Source organism: Homalodisca vitripennis, chromosome 5 (genome assembly GCF_021130785.1).
Source record: "Homalodisca vitripennis isolate AUS2020 chromosome 5, UT_GWSS_2.1, whole genome shotgun sequence".
Lineage (NCBI taxonomy): Eukaryota > Metazoa > Arthropoda > Insecta > Hemiptera > Cicadellidae > Homalodisca > Homalodisca vitripennis.
The window spans coordinates 115,552,504-115,568,973 of NC_060211.1; the positions used below are offsets into that span (position 1 = coordinate 115,552,504).

Genomic DNA, 16,470 nt, shown 5'->3' on the forward strand with positions numbered 1-16,470 from the left:
TCTTTGATGAACTTCAGCTGAAAGTATTAACAGCTGTTAAGTATCAGTTTCGCTTTGTATTATGTGTCGTAGCGCAGTCTGTCGGATCCAATATAAAACACTCCAACATCAACTTTAAATCAAAATTAAATCAAATTTTGTAAAAGAATTATTGAAGGAGTTCTAGTCTTTATTTAAAACTATATGTAAGTCATATTTTAATACGTGAGAGCTTGCACACACTTTCTGGAAACAAGAGTTAATACATGAGTAATTTTCTTACGGTTTCTCATTATATCTGATTTTTCTTCAATGAAAATAAACTTATTCATCTTAATACAAATAACTAATACAATTTCATACTCATATACAATTTAATTAACCTGCATATAAAACTCTGTCTATAAAATATCAACAAGACAATCTGACATAAAATTTACAGTGCAGTAGATCGCATGTAAGCAAATTTTCTCATGTATAAATCATAAAAATATTACCAACTTTGAAAAAAATGCAGCAAATTCACCAGGTGTAACTCCTGAAATGTTGAAAATATGTTATTGTTTGAACAAATAAAGTTATTTATTACATTCAGATCAAATTTTATGAGAGTAAAAATTTCAATTAAAAAAGAAAACAATTCTGTACACGATGGCTAAAGCATATTAACTGACTTAAATAATTACATTAGGAATGGCTTTTAAATGTTTATATCAATTTTTACGTGGATTCTGAAATGATATACACAAAGTTGTTCATATTTTTTATTTGTATAGTAACAAAATACAGCTTAATAAAATAGTTAAAGGACCAAAAGTGGTGTATGAGGCAGTACTAGATGCGAAGTGACCAATCTTGGCAGCATATGCGATGACATGAGCCACGTAAGTCTGTTCATGTACCCTGTGAAACAGGTGAGCCTGGGGTCCTGGAAAATCATAAGGGTCATGTTTCATGAATCAGAATCTCTTTATTTTAAGTTTAGAAAGTGTGTCATATTAACTTAAAACAATACAATGTTATGTTTACAGAGTTTCATCCAACAAAATATATTCTTATATTCAATCTAGTTTTGTTTAATTCTTTGAATCCCAAAACTGATGTAAAGTAGGAACCATAATATACATCTATTATATTGGCCTGTGTAATTGAAATGATTAAAAGGTAAGAACAATGTGCACAGAGAATTTTGTGTGAGGAAAGACCATCTCTCTGAGGATTAAATATAATTTGAAAGCAAGATGTATGAATTGTACTTATCTCTATTCAGTAATACCAATAAGTTGACTCCTCCCTATTCTTTAATAAAACTAGTGGTTGAATTTGAAAAAACTACATTTCCTCTATTAACTAGGTATGGTAATGAATTGGGAAATTGAGAATCTGTTGTGAAAACAAAAACTTTTTTCCAATTTTGATCTCCTTATAATTTGTCCTTGTAATGAAAACTGATTTATAGATACACAGTATTCACTCATAACCTTATCAAATGCAAGGAACTTTATTTCTTTGATTTATTTTATATTTGGAATTTAATTGCTTTTCATTAGTACTATCCTTATTCACTACATAAACTACCAATTTTATTTTAATTTGAAGTAAAATACAAACTAATGGTCCAACAGAATTAAATTATTCCTGTTATTTAAATTAATACAATGAAATTTTAACGAAGGAAACAATGTTTTTGTGGATTTACCAATGCTCAGTGATACAAGAAACTCTACATTTCAAGATCTGCAATCTGATCTCTTTCTAAATTGGATACCTGACACATAACTACAATTAAAATAAACAAATCATACCAGATCATTGTGGCACCAATAAGTCCGTAATCACAACAAACGTGTTGTCTCTAAAACTTGCGCTTAATAAAAATAAAACACTAATTATTAAAATTGAGTTAAAAAATACTGATCTTAGTTTAACATTACCATGCGTAGACAAACTGTAGAAAGAAATCAATGCTAGACTGCTGGTCTTTGTAAATAATTGAGGCACACCAGTCATATGACATATTGAATCAAAATTTTTCAAGATATTGTCACTACTTCCCTCTTGAGTAAATGTTAAAAGTTTGTTTTTGACTTTGAAGAAATTGTTTATTCATATGTTCGGAGTTGGTACATATGCAAAATTGAATATTCTTGTTGGTCTGAATCTTGATTACATAACGTAATTGATCATTAAGAATTTTAGAATATTATTAACTTGAACTCTATAGTGCTTCTTTTCAAAACAAACACTCAGAAATAGGGGATACAGTAATTCACACAAGTAATTTTTATAAAATAAGAATTGTACAAGTACAGTAATTATGTTATAAAACAATCAAAGTTATAAGTGTATAAACATTTGTCCTGAGATTGTAATTCTAGAGTACAGTACTGTAGATAGTAGCTACACTTAAAAAAGAACCGTACATATAAATAGTTTTAAGTTTTGTCAAAGAAACCTATAACTTTTTCTGAGTTAGACAAAACAAGTGGTCAGCTACTTAATTACGTCAGTTTCTTAACAAGAAAATATTGATGGCTGACAGTTAATTTCTCTGTTCTAAGTTGCTGAGTGCTATAGATAAGGCATCAAGAACAATAGTGCCATAAAACAGTTTAAATGCAATTGAGTAAAAATTGTCTTTTAAAATATTTTCTCAAATTAAAGTGTGTAAAGATTGTAAGAATTGCTTTACTCTTTCCACTGTGTCTAATGTTGTATACATACCCATAGCATACACAGGCACATCTCCCCCATCGTGGAGGGCTTCATCGGTCACCACCACGGATTGTTGGTGGTATCCAAATCTTGTTGTATCCTCTTGACTGGGATCTTTTCTCACCACTTTTCCATCTCTTGATTCAAACTGATAGTTATTCCTGTCACCCGTTGCATACAAAAGTGTAGTGAATGGCACACCATCATCCCTTGATGTTTCTGAAATTCCTAAATGAACAATTCGTAGATATTGTTACATATCTGAATTAACTTTAATTCAACTTATAAAAGTTGTAAAACAAACAGAAAAATACTGAAGTGAAGTGAAAATTAATATAATATAAGGGAATGTAAAATTCTTCTTTATAATATTAAATACAGTCCTGGTATCACAGATGATTCAGTGTGAATTAATTACATATTTTTTGTTTCTTAATGTAAAAGTAAAATTGTCTGATGTAGGAATTTAAGGTGTACAATACCTAGTATATTGTTCCCCCGTGGAGGGTTGCCATTTATAGCTAGAGAATGGCCATGGTCACTGGTGACTATAATAAGTGATGTGTCTAGAACACCTCTGGCTTTCAGCAAATCGATCGAAGCTTGCACTGCGGCCTCAAAGCAGATTGTTTCGTCTAAAGCATCCCTGGCATAACCTCTGTGATGTGACTGGTCTATCATGCCTCCTTCCACCTAGTACACAACATAATACATGTGAAAATCTTGTGCTTTGGTACAGGAACCTTGAAGCAAACAGTTTTATCAAGAGCATATGTGGCATAACCTCAGTACTTTTACTTAATCTGTAACATGACATCAATAGGATATGTCTAGGACTATTCTGATTCTCAGGAAGTCAACGAAAGATTACACTACAGTCCCAAAGCAGACATTTCTGGCATGTGTATTTGGTTTGCTGGTGAGTCTGTGATAACATTCATCTAATACACAACCCATGATACATATTACAGACAAGTCTAGGACTACTTTGGCTGTCTTTAAGTTTAAAGCTTGCAGTGTAACCTAGAAGCAGAAAGTTTTCTTGTAGGGCATAGTTTGCACAGCATGTGCAATGCACCTGGGTATCATGTCTTCTTTAATATAATATACAACATGAAAATATGTCACTGGTAATTATCTATTCTTGAGAATAATGAAGAAATTCCAAAAATAGTTTAAATTGTAGTCATCACGAAAAAAAAACCAAAAGAATACATCAAAACTGTAAATATATTGTTTACAATTCTATGTTCAAATGGATAATTTAATTCATTCAGATGGCAGTAGTTATTTCCTTGATTCTGTACAAAAGTCTTTTAATAGATAAGGGATCTATTTTAAGAAGGTAATTGTACCATAAATTATGAATTGTTTTTAGAAGTCTTTCTCATTCTCTTGTTCATGTAGAGTACTAATCAATTCTATAATCTTTCATAATTTTGAAACCTAATTTTATTGAATTGACATATTACCATTTTTGGTTGCTGTAAAATGGAGTAATCTTTAGTTTAGGTGAATATTTACCATGTAGTATGGGCTCATGATGTGATATTGTGACTTTGTTTTCATGTTGAAGATGCAAGAGTAGTTTGATTTGGCTTTTATCTTCATCTACTAGAGAATCGTTTTAGCTTTCTCAGACAAATCATTCCAGAAGTTTGTAACCAATGCCATCAAGCATCTATTTGATGACATTTTACTGTACATTAGAAGTAGAAGTCTGATTTAAAGTTTACATATGTGCACAACAAATATCTTACACATTGCAAGGAATCGTTCAGGATGTTCTCTCATTGATTAATTTGTACATTTTTACAAGAAAGATAGTCTGCTTAAGAGTTCCTTTCATTTGTTTTGCCGGACTATTTCCTTAGAAATCATATAGTTTTGTTGTAATGTATTTCAAAATTAGACCAAACAGTATTGTTTGTAAATTAGTATAATCTTTTCTACTGTTCAAAACTGTGTCTGCTCACACTTTTCAGACTCCATTTTCAAGTCATACCTTTGCAAGAGGTCAGCTACACTGCCCTTGCAGAAGTTCTAAAGCATTAAATTATCATTGTATTGAAATCCATCATTCCATTCTAATGCTGCTGAAAAAGCATTTTGCATTAACACGTTCGCTACCAGGCGGCGCATATTTGCGCCGCCCGGGTCACTGTAACAGACCAACGTTACAAAATGTGGTTGTTCTACACAGACCGAGAATAATTGGTGTGAGACTAACCACAGACCAAGGATAAAATATTGTTGGATTGAGCTATAATTCAACAAAATAACCTAAAATGTACGTATCTACTGTTCTTATTTGATATATTGCTGATTTGCGTAATTTTTACGGCGGCGCATATGTGGGACGCTCGGTCTATAGCATCAAAATCTTAACATAGACCAAGCGTCCCATATATGAGCCATTTATTTGCTCAGTTACTGTAGGTTTTAGGGTAAGTTTCAATCAAACATGCATATCTTATTATGAGAGTATTTTATTTCATGGTACAACAGCTCAAACAACAGAATCATATAAATATAGGTTCATTTAATGTATTATTATACATATCTTATTCGGCTATAGGCCTACAAGAATTTTAATTTTAGAAATTAAAAAAGTAGAATATAAGAAAATAAAGTAGAAATAAAGTTTATTTTATTTCATGGTACCAAAATACAAATGGTATTCTTTTTACTCTACAAGACATAATACACGACTGTTAACCCATATCTTATAACTATCTTACAAAATAAGTGAACATTTATATAAGTTATTAAATTTACACAAATATTCAAAATGTACCGCGTTACATTATATTTAAGTGCTCACACATTCATAGTCTAATTATTGTGCCACTGGTTATAACAAGTTGGCATGCATAGGCCAAACGGTTTGTTATTTGAGTCTCTGTAGACGGAGCAGGTATAAAATGTTTGCTTCCTCTTCTGGTTTCTCTCTCTGTAAACATGGCATCTCAGACGCTTTTACAGCTTCACGGGAGTATGGGCAGACGGGAAGAGTGGCTGGAGCGAGGATTCCTTGGCATGGGCTCTATCTGAATGTAATTTCTTATTACGATGTCCCTGAACTTCAGGTAGGTTGTTTTGGTGGCAAGCCTTGAGAAAATGTAGACACCGTTTGACAGGGAGACGTCTAGCAGGTGGAAAAAAATTTAACAAAACTTAACCTTAACCCTAGTTCAGAAGAAAGAAGCCCGTGGTGTGAGGTTTACAACAAGAACAGTGTAGGCTGCAATGAACAAGTTTATCAACTGTGCGGGACGTAATTTTTAAGATATCCAGAGACCAAGCGTCCCACATGTGAGCCAGACATCCCCATAGACCATTACAAAAGTATCAAGCCTCTAAAATAGACCAGTGAATTTTCAAGGCAATAATAGTGTCATGCAAACAGCGGCGCAAATATGGGACGTCAGTCTATTTGAGGTGCCCCGAGCGGCGCATATTTGGGACGCCGGTGCACGGATAGAAACCGTGCGGCTCATATTTGAGCCGGCTGGTCTATGGGTATACGACTTTTCTTCACATGGTGGTAGCGAACGTGTTAAATAACAATTCTGACTAAAAACTACTACAATTGTCGCTTAAAAGAGAGACAAGCCTTATTCTAAAAGTAAAACTAGAAAAGTTTAAATACTATTGTACAGCACATTTATAATAACAACTACTTACCACAAGTAAAAATCCTTTTCTATTTTTGAGCAAGACCTTGAGAGCAGTTTCAGTCATCTGAGATAGTGAAGGCATGCCTCTTGGTGTACGATCTCTTTCATGGTCCAGTTTCAAGTGCCCATTAGCGAATATTCCTATATAAACCTGATTCATTTAGTGAAAATGCCTTTACACTGTTTGTTAACAAAAATGTTAAACAGAGTGATCAAATAGTCCACCCCTCTGTACTAATTTTTGTAATTGATAACATACAAAACTGAAATGTGTCAAGATCAATGGGACCTACTTATATTTTCAACATTTTAAAACTATCTACTCTAATGGAAGGTAGAGCTTCTGTAACCCTGAGAGCGTCCTTCAGAAATTCTTAAATGCATGCCAGTTTTAAGGAGTTTTACAGGCTTACTTCATAAAATTCATAATACGTATTAGTTTTCATAGATGTATGTAGTGCTTCATACCACTTTTTTTTTTGTCAAGAGTTACAAAATTAAAGGATAAAACTTATAAAAGTTATTCTTAAAGTTAAAAAGTTACTAAAAATTATCTTCATGTTAATGATATATTAGTTGTATAAAAAGTCTGAATAGCCCAATTGTAGCAAATGTATACTCTTAAAGGGTGTAAATTAAGTTATGATAACACCTAGATGTATTTCTAACAGATTGAACAATTTTAAATGTTGCCATTTTTATCTGGAAAATGATAATAGGTATTTTAAATTTTTCCTTTAATTACATAACTGCCAGGTTTCATGTTATTTGTTCCAACGGATTCTGAGATACTATTTTTAAAATAAAAAAACATATGGACAGCAGACACTAAACAAAGCAAAATAGGACCTTTTTCCTTGTTTTTTTGTCTACTATCACATACTGAAGTTGTACAAACCTCTCGCAAAACACCCTATGTATGAAACTTATTTTGGATGGATTTTTCAATTTACTGCTCTCTATGTTGTATGAGTAACTGCTAATCTGTGGACATTGTGACTAATGGCAATAGAATCTTGCATTGTAATGTCATAATTTATTGTTGCTAATTATATTTATGTTTCTTATGGAAACTTTATATTGAATATGATATATTTTATAAATTCATTAACATCGAGATGGAAAAATCTAAGTGTCTGAAATGGATTATATTTAACTTATGGGTATATTTAAGACGATTTAATATTTATAACTTACTTTTAAACTTTAACTTCATGTTAAACATGGAGCCCCAGATGTGCAGCTGGATGTTAACTTTTATTAAACCCTTGTACAGTATTTCTAATTAATTATGATACACAGTAATTTTAATTTAATTAATGTGTAATTTCAAAGATGAAATAATTAAAGTTTGCAGCAAGCAGCTATGGCAAGCGTGCGCATAGGTGTGTTAACATTGGTCACTGTTTAACAGTTCTAAACAGCGCATGCTGCACTAGTTCTATGACACTCCGCTTGGTGCTGCTCGCCTGTCACTAATAATGTGTGTTTCTAGGATTAGCTGCTAGGTGGCACACACGTCAAGGGATTTCAAACAGAAACAACTAACAGCATTGAAAAGTTTATCTTGTTAGAAAGACTCATAATCAAGCCTTGCAAATTACATACTTGTAGTACCAATTAGTAGCAAATTACTCTAGTAGATTTATATTGTAACAGGTTCCAGGTTAAAATTGTAACAGTTATAAATTTTACTAATCAAAATAATAAAATAACAATTACATATATTTAATATGTATGTACCTATACAAAATAAGCATTAAATAAGTTGCTTTAATTCAGAACTCATTTTATTTTGGTAGATATTTTTCATTTCCTTAATTATATGACTAAGGATTACATTTGTAAATAATATTGTAATATAGTAAACAATTTTGTTATAAGGTTAAAGAGGAATGAAGTAGACTTCTTCTTTTAGACAGGTTTGAGTTATTTGATATAGTCTTCTTAATCAATATAGACGGTATAAAAGACTCAAGCTAGGCAAATTTTATAATTAAATGGTTTTACAACCTTTAAATGCATTACAACAATACATACCCATCACATAGTCCACATTGTCAATGTCCAGTTTATTGAGATCATCTGTTGTACTCAGATATGCATGTCTCAATCCCTCCCTCTTTTTCTCATCAATCCAGTGCTTAATCAGATCCCTTCCGTCCTTCCTACTGCAAGACCAGGTGTCCCTTGGGTCACTCTCGGAGACATTGATGTTGGTCATCATACATTGTCTTCCTCCCCCCATTATCACCTGGAACAGTAAATAAAATATCTGTATAGACCCTTTTTTGAGTGTCTCCCTTATGTGGTTACACCCACAATCATTAACCTTTAAATGATTACCAATGGCTCCTTTATAAGTTTATGTGAATGAGATATTTATATTAGTATAATGTGGAGTTAATAATGTAAGTAATATCTTTCAATTTTGTATTAAATATACATAATTAGATACAATGTGTCAAATGAGTAACTAATTAATCCCTTTTTTTTGTATTTGGTAGTTATGTATTTATTATACAGGGTGGTAATTTCTTTGGGGTCTCAGAAAGTACTAATTTTACAGCAAACTTTAAAATGGGAACTTTACCTTATTTTTAATGGTTATTACAATTATGTAGTTAAAAATTTGTAATTCGGTCACCATTTTACAATGTGATCGTCAGCTTTGAAATTTTAGTGTAAAGCTTTTCCTTGAGAAGCTTACATAATGAAAAAATTGAAGAATACATAATGTATTCTTCAATTTTTAACAATTTTTTATTTGAAAAATGCAATTAAAAGTGCCCCTACCACACTTACACTTGATCTACAGCTCAATAACAAGTTTTTTAAACATTTCAAAATTTGGTTATTGAAATTATTTTTTTACGATTGCAACACGTGTAAATTATAAATAAAAATGTTTTCGGAATATTAATTTCTTTAATTTTTAAATTAATAATTACTGATTATGGTTTTTTATTTTCTGACAAAATTTATATAACATAGAGAGTTTTAGTAAAAGTTACTTTTTAGAAGGTTTTAATTTTTTTAGAAATAATGGAAGTGCTATTTTCATTTTGTACATAATAAGCATGTAACAGTATTCAATTCATCTGGTAAACAGAACACAGGAAAAGTATTTATTAGTAGCATTATCATCTAAGGGTAAAGTATATAAAGAAGCACAGACTAGTAACAAATTTGTTGCAAAGCACATAGTTTAAGAGAGACAAACTGATTAATGTCATACGTTTATGCTCTTTCCAGGTTCATCTTCAACCAACTGACGAGCGATATCCTTACACTGAGCAGCAGAAGAAGGCATTTTATCCTCACATTCCCATCTCCTGTTTGGACAATGTGCATATAGAGCACTGGGAGTAGCATGGGTAACTCTTGTTGTAGTTACAAAACCTGAAACCAAAACTTCCTTTAAAATGTAGTCTTTTGTGAAATCATTATATCCAAAACTATATCTACCTATATATTGAATTCAGATGAATTAAGTATCATGTAAAAAAACTAGAATATTTTTATAAGGTTGTAACTCTTTTTGCTTTAAAAATCTTCAATGGGTAATAAATAAATTTGAGTTTTTGGCCAACAAATCTTTTAAAACCAGAGATTTTCATTCATAACTTTGAGTGTAAATGTTATTGAGTAAACTTAAAATTCTGTGACGTTTTAATATGCAGCCAGTTTGTGTTTCATTATTAATTTTCTGAATTCTTGGAAGATACTGAATCATTAATTTTTGTAACATTTTTTAATTTAGAATATTTAGTTTCTTCCTTGGTTCAATTTATTTTGAAACAGATTTTTCTTTTGAATACCTTATTTCAGGAATGCAGCCATTACTTCCTAGTTAAACTCTACCAATAAAATTTGCTAAATGTTGCTAAGGGTCTATCAGCTTTGATATCTACAGGATGTCATTTGAGTCTCAGGATGAATTAATATAATTTTAACCATTGCAAATAGAGCTACAAAACTTACATTTTACTGCACATGAAAAACGATTTTAAAATGTATTCAGTAGACCAGTACATAGGGTAATAACATATCAAATTAAATATCTTTATTAGTACAATGAAATGCCACACACCTGACCTTAAAAGGTTGACACTAACCAAAACAGCAGGTTATTGAAGTTCTAAAATATTGTTTGTATCAGCTATTGTATTATTTTTGTATTAACTGTGAATAACAAGCACAACAATGACAAAAAGTTTTTGAATACCAAATTAAAAAGTTGTATTAGCAAAACGTTTTTTATTATTTATGTGCTGATTAAAATAATTTTTAAAAATTACTTAAATAACACTATAACAGTTTACTACATTGATTTCTATTCATACCAAATGTTCGAAGATTTGTCCTTGGGTCACCTGGCATTGCTCTAATCGACAATAAAATTCGACACTGTGTTTTTTTAAATAATGGCGGGGAGTTAGAGGGCTTCTAGTAGTATTCAATTTCTAAGTCATTTTCTAGTGAAAGTCATTAATCTTCTTTTTGATCAATGCTCAACATTTTAGTTCATTATACAAGGATATTTGGACAGACTGGCTTTTCCAATCATGACTTTGTTGTTGTAAGGGTACAGTAGAGGTGAAGAATTTTCCAAATCAGTTTAAGTTGGAGTGACATTGGAAGTAAGTTAAAACAACACCACCCGATTATATTGAATGCAATTAATGGTCTTTTTTTGTTACTTTGGAACTAAAAAATGTGATTTCCTTTTTCATCAGTTCATAATTCAATGCCAATATCATTAGATGGTTAATACTGTGACATTCCAGTGATATTTTTAGTGTTACTTGTTCTCAGAGTAAACAGGTTATTTATAGGCCTTAAAATCTGTTACCATTGATTCGCATTCACATTTAAATAAATAAATAATCATGTTATGAATATAATTTAAACACAAAGTCATTTTTCTAAACATCCAATTATTACATTTTTGTTAAAATGACAGAGTGCAACAAATTGCGTTACGTAAATGTGTGTAACTAATCCGGGTTAAAATCTTATGGCTGTTATGGTATACAAGGGCTATCCAAAAAGTAACAGACATTTTAAAATAAAAATTAATCAACTGAAGTAGGAACATTTTATTATATACATTTAAAAGCTACATTCTTAGGCTATTTTCAAATGTAATTCCTTGTTCAAATAGAGACATTATCATAACGTGACACAAGTTTTTCGATACCAGCTTTGTAGAAATCTGCCGCCTGAGATCTTAACCACTGATTAAGTTCAGCGTCACTAACGAAGCGCTGTCTTGCGAGCCAGGTCTTCATCACTGGAAAAAGGCGGTAGTCGCTTAGAGCCAGATCTGGGCTATAATGCGATGATCAAACACTTCCCAATCAAAATCATACAAGACTTGTCATGTACGATTGGCTGTATGGGGACATGCATTGTCGTGGAAAAACAAAATTTTTGAGCTTAATTTTCCCCTACACTTGTTTTGTATTGCTCACCGTAGCTTCTGCAATGTTTCACAGTACATTTCTGCGTTGATTGTTGCTCCTCAACCAAAAAAATCAACCAGAATCAAACCCTTAGCATTCCAAAAAACAGTTGTCTTAATCTTTCTCGCTGACAGAGTTTGAAGACATTTTCTTGGTCTTTTTGGAGAGTGTGTCTACCCCCATTCCATAGACTGATTTCTGTTTCACATTTGGCATGCTTCACCCATGTTTCATCACCAGTAATTATACGATCGAGAAGTTCGTTACCATGTTTGTCGTATTCATCAAGGAAAGTTAACGATGCAGCAAGTCTGTGTTTTTTGTGATCTTATGTAAGTATTTTTGGAACCCACCTAGCACAAAATTTGTAGTATCCAAGCGTCCTTACAACATTTTTATGAAATAAACTTCATGAAATTTGAGGGAAATGTTCCGAGAGTTCAGTCATTGTGAAACGGCGATTTTCACGAACCTTGTCGTTTATTTTCAACATCAAATCTTCAGTCACTAGGCTAGGTCGACCGCTACGACTATTGTCATGAATATTGGTGCGGCCATTTTGAAAGTCAATACACCACTGCCTTATTCTGCTTTCACTCATTACCTATTCCATTTCCATAAACTTGACACAGTTGGCGATAGATTTCAATTGGTTTATGGCTTTTTGTCAACAATATCCTTATCACTGAAGTCACTTCACAAGTGGCGGGATTTTCAATTGCAGTGCACATTTTAATTAATCACAGTGAGAAAAGTAAAAGATATACAGACCGCGCTACAGCTCAATGCGTACTGAACACCAGTGTTTTGACAACAAGATGGCGGCTGTAGCCCACTGCTGCACCATTAAAAAATGTTTGTTACTTTCTGGATAGCCCTCTTACTTTATTAGATATTCCTAAAGAAATAAATCTATCCATTTTTAAGGGAAAGTTAATACCAATTACTGCACAACGTTATTTTCATGTGAGGTGGTGTTCTTTCCTGCTAACAGAAAACTTTTGAAAACGAGTCTCCAGAGTAACTATGAGTGCTAGAAATATTTTATGTTGCAACATACCGTGATATAATTCCGTATTCAAATTACCATCGATAAAGAATGGTCCCATTATTTGATATTGTACAACTTCTACTCACAAATTTACTTTTTGTGGACACTGGGTGTGATTTTCAACTTCCCAATGTGGGTTAACGTTACTCCAATACAGGCAGTTTTGCCTATTAATGGTACTATTTAGCATAATTGTAGCTTATCAGAAAAAATAAGATCATTTAAGATAACTTGTTTGTTATCAATAATAATCATAATGATTTCACAAAATTTAATACATTGGTCAAAATTATATCCGTTTAGTTCTTGAACAAATGTTAATTTGACCCATGAATGAAGCTTTAACCAAAATGTTACAGACAGATTCATGTGACATCCCATAATTTCACCTAGTAGCTCTTAAGTGTTGATTGGAAATTTTCAATATAACTTTCTAGGACTTCTAATAAAGTGTCCTCATTTGTAACATCTTTTGTTTTTCAGTTCTGTGCATATCCTCAACTCTCCCAAAGTCTAAAAATCTCTTAATGGTTCTTTCAACAGTGGATTTAGAAATATTCCTATCAGGAAAATTATCATTAATACCTTCACTGCAGCTCTAAACTATGGCTCTCCCTCCTATTCTGTGTGTTAAAGTGTCTTCCATAGTCAACATGTTAAACTACTGTACAATAACTGTTAACTATAATAAAATTTACGTAACACCTTCACTATGGCTCTATACTGAGTGATACCTATGACTCTCCCTTCTATTCTGTGCGTTAAAGTGTCTTCCATAGTCAACATGTTAAACTACTGTACAATAACTGTTAACTATAATAAAATTTACGTAACACCTTCACTATGGCTCTATACTGAGTGATACCTATGACTCTCCATCATATTCTGTGCGTTAAAGTGTCTTCCATAGTCAACATGTTAAACTACTGTACAATAACTGTTAACTATAATAAAATTTACGTAACACCTTCACTATGGCTCTATACTGAGTGATACCTATGACTCTCCCTTCTATTCTGTGCGTTAAAGTGTCTTCCATAGTCAACATGTTAAACTACTGTACAATAACTGTTAACTATAATAAAATTTACGTAACACCTTCACTATGGCTCTATACTGAGTGATACCTATGACTCTCCCTTCTATTCTGTGCGTTAAAGTGTCTTCCATAGTCAACATGTTAAACTACTGTACAATAACTGTTAACTATAATAAAATTTACGTAACACCTTCACTATGGCTCTATACTGAGTGATACCTATGACTCTCCATCATATTCTGTGTGTTAAAGTGTCTTCCATAGTCAACATGTTAAACTACTGTACAATAACTGTTAACTATAATAAAATTTACGTAACACCTTCACTATGGCTCTATACTGAGTGATACCTATGACTCTCCCTTCTATTCTGTGTGTTAAAGTGTCTTCCATAGTCAACATGTTAAACTACTGTACAATAACTGTTAACTATAATAAAATTTACGTAACACCTTCACTATGGCTCTATACTGAGTGATACCTATGGCTCTCCCTCCTATTCTGTGTGTTAAAGTGTCTTCCATAGTCAACATGTTAAACTACTGTACAATAACTGTTAACTATAATAAAATTTACGTAACACCTTCACTATGGCTCTATACTGAGTGATACCTATGACTCTCCCTTCTATTCTGTGCGTTAAAGTGTCTTCCATAGTCAACATGTTAAACTACTGTACAATAACTGTTAACTATAATAAAATTTACGTAACACCTTCACTATGGCTCTATACTGAGTGATACCTATGACTCTCCCTTCTATTCTGTGCGTTAAAGTGTCTTCCATAGTCAACATGTTAAACTACTGTACAATAACTGTTAACTATAATAAAATTTACGTAACACCTTCACTATGGCTCTATACTGAGTGATACCTATGACTCTCCCTTCTATTCTGTGCGTTAAAGTGTCTTCCATAGTCAACATGTTAAACTACTGTACAATAACTGTTAACTATAATAAAATTTACGTAACACCTTCACTATGGCTCTATACTGAGTGATACCTATGGCTCTCCCTCCTATTCTGTGTGTTAAAGTGTCTTCCATAGTCAACATGTTAAACTACTGTACAATAACTGTTAACTATAATAAAATTTACGTAACACCTTCACTATGGCTCTATACTGAGTGATACCTATGACTCTCCCTTCTATTCTGTGCGTTAAAGTGTCTTCCATAGTCAACATGTTAAACTACTGTACAATAACTGTTAACTATAATAAAATTTACGTAACACCTTCACTATGGCTCTATACTGAGTGATACCTATGACTCTCCATCATATTCTGTGCGTTAAAGTGTCTTCCATAGTCAACATGTTAAACTACTGTACAATAACTGTTAGCTATAATAAAATTTACGTAACACCTTCACTATGGCTCTATACTGAGTGATACCTATGACTCTCCCTTCTATTCTGTGCGTTAAAGTGTCTTCCATAGTCAACATGTTAAACTACTGTACAATAACTGTTAGCTATAATAAAATTTACGTAACACCTTCACTATGGCTCTATACTGAGTGATACCTATGACTCTCCCTTCTATTCTGTGCGTTAAAGTGTCTTCCATAGTCAACATGTTAAACTACTGTACAATAACTGTTAACTATAATAAAATTTACGTAACACCTTCACTATGGCTCTATACTGAGTGATACCTATGACTCTCCCTTCTATTCTGTGCGTTAAAGTGTCTTCCATAGTCAACATGTTAAACTACTGTACAATAACTGTTAACTATAATAAAATTTACGTAACACCTTCACTATGGCTCTATACTGAGTGATACCTATGACTCTCCCTTCTATTCTGTGCGTTAAAGTGTCTTCCATAGTCAACATGTTAAACTACTGTACAATAACTGTTAACTATAATAAAATTTACGTAACACCTTCACTATGGCTCTATACTGAGTGATACCTATGACTCTCCCTTCTATTCTGCGCGTTAAGGTATCTGCTGCAGTCATTATGTAAAATAAGTTTCATATGACCTTCCTCAACTAACATTTGTCCATCTCCCCATCCACACATTATTAGGATTGTTAAACATTCATGCTCAGAAAGTGCCATCACTGTGACTAAATTAATTTTATCAATTTTTTCTATTATATAATTACTGAACAATTTTAACTTATCCTCCAGTCCTCCATTTAAGGTTAAGTTCTCGTATATACCAAAAAACTTAATTTTTAGTCTCATAACAGCCCCTCCATGGATAGTTGATATATTTCTGTTTATTTGTTAATAGAGGGAGGACTTTTGGAACACCTGTTATATGTGTGTGTAATAATAATTTATATAAAATCAGTATGCACTAATACTGGAATATTGAACTATAAATGTAAATTGTATTATTACATTATATAGCTAAAAACATCTAGGATTTGAAAGCCAATTAAATTTAAAAAAATTAAGACCATTAAATAAATTATTTTACTCTTAATAGTTGAGTCATGAAATTATTATAATAAGTTCAGGGATGATTTGTAACATATTTTTCTGTATGACCATTGTTGGTAGTCTCACCTTCTGAG

The 16,470-nt window shown here is 32.1% G+C and overlaps 1 protein-coding gene across 1 annotated transcript in view; it reads right to left on the reverse strand.

The window, feature by feature from the left end:
• Positions 1-730: 730 nt before the first annotated feature.
• Positions 731-16,470, reverse strand: part of LOC124362761 (alkaline phosphatase-like) — a 34,946-nt gene continuing 19,206 nt past the window's right edge. Inside the window, exons 4-9 of the mRNA XM_046817529.1 lie at positions 9,613-9,776; positions 8,415-8,628; positions 6,382-6,515; positions 3,177-3,387; positions 2,704-2,922; positions 731-907 (exon numbers count right to left, since the gene is read on the reverse strand). Coding sequence (XP_046673485.1) covers positions 744-907; positions 2,704-2,922; positions 3,177-3,387; positions 6,382-6,515; positions 8,415-8,628; positions 9,613-9,776 — 1,106 coding nt within the window. The 3' untranslated portion in view covers positions 731-743. The remainder of the gene's footprint in view (positions 908-2,703; positions 2,923-3,176; positions 3,388-6,381; positions 6,516-8,414; positions 8,629-9,612; positions 9,777-16,470) is intronic.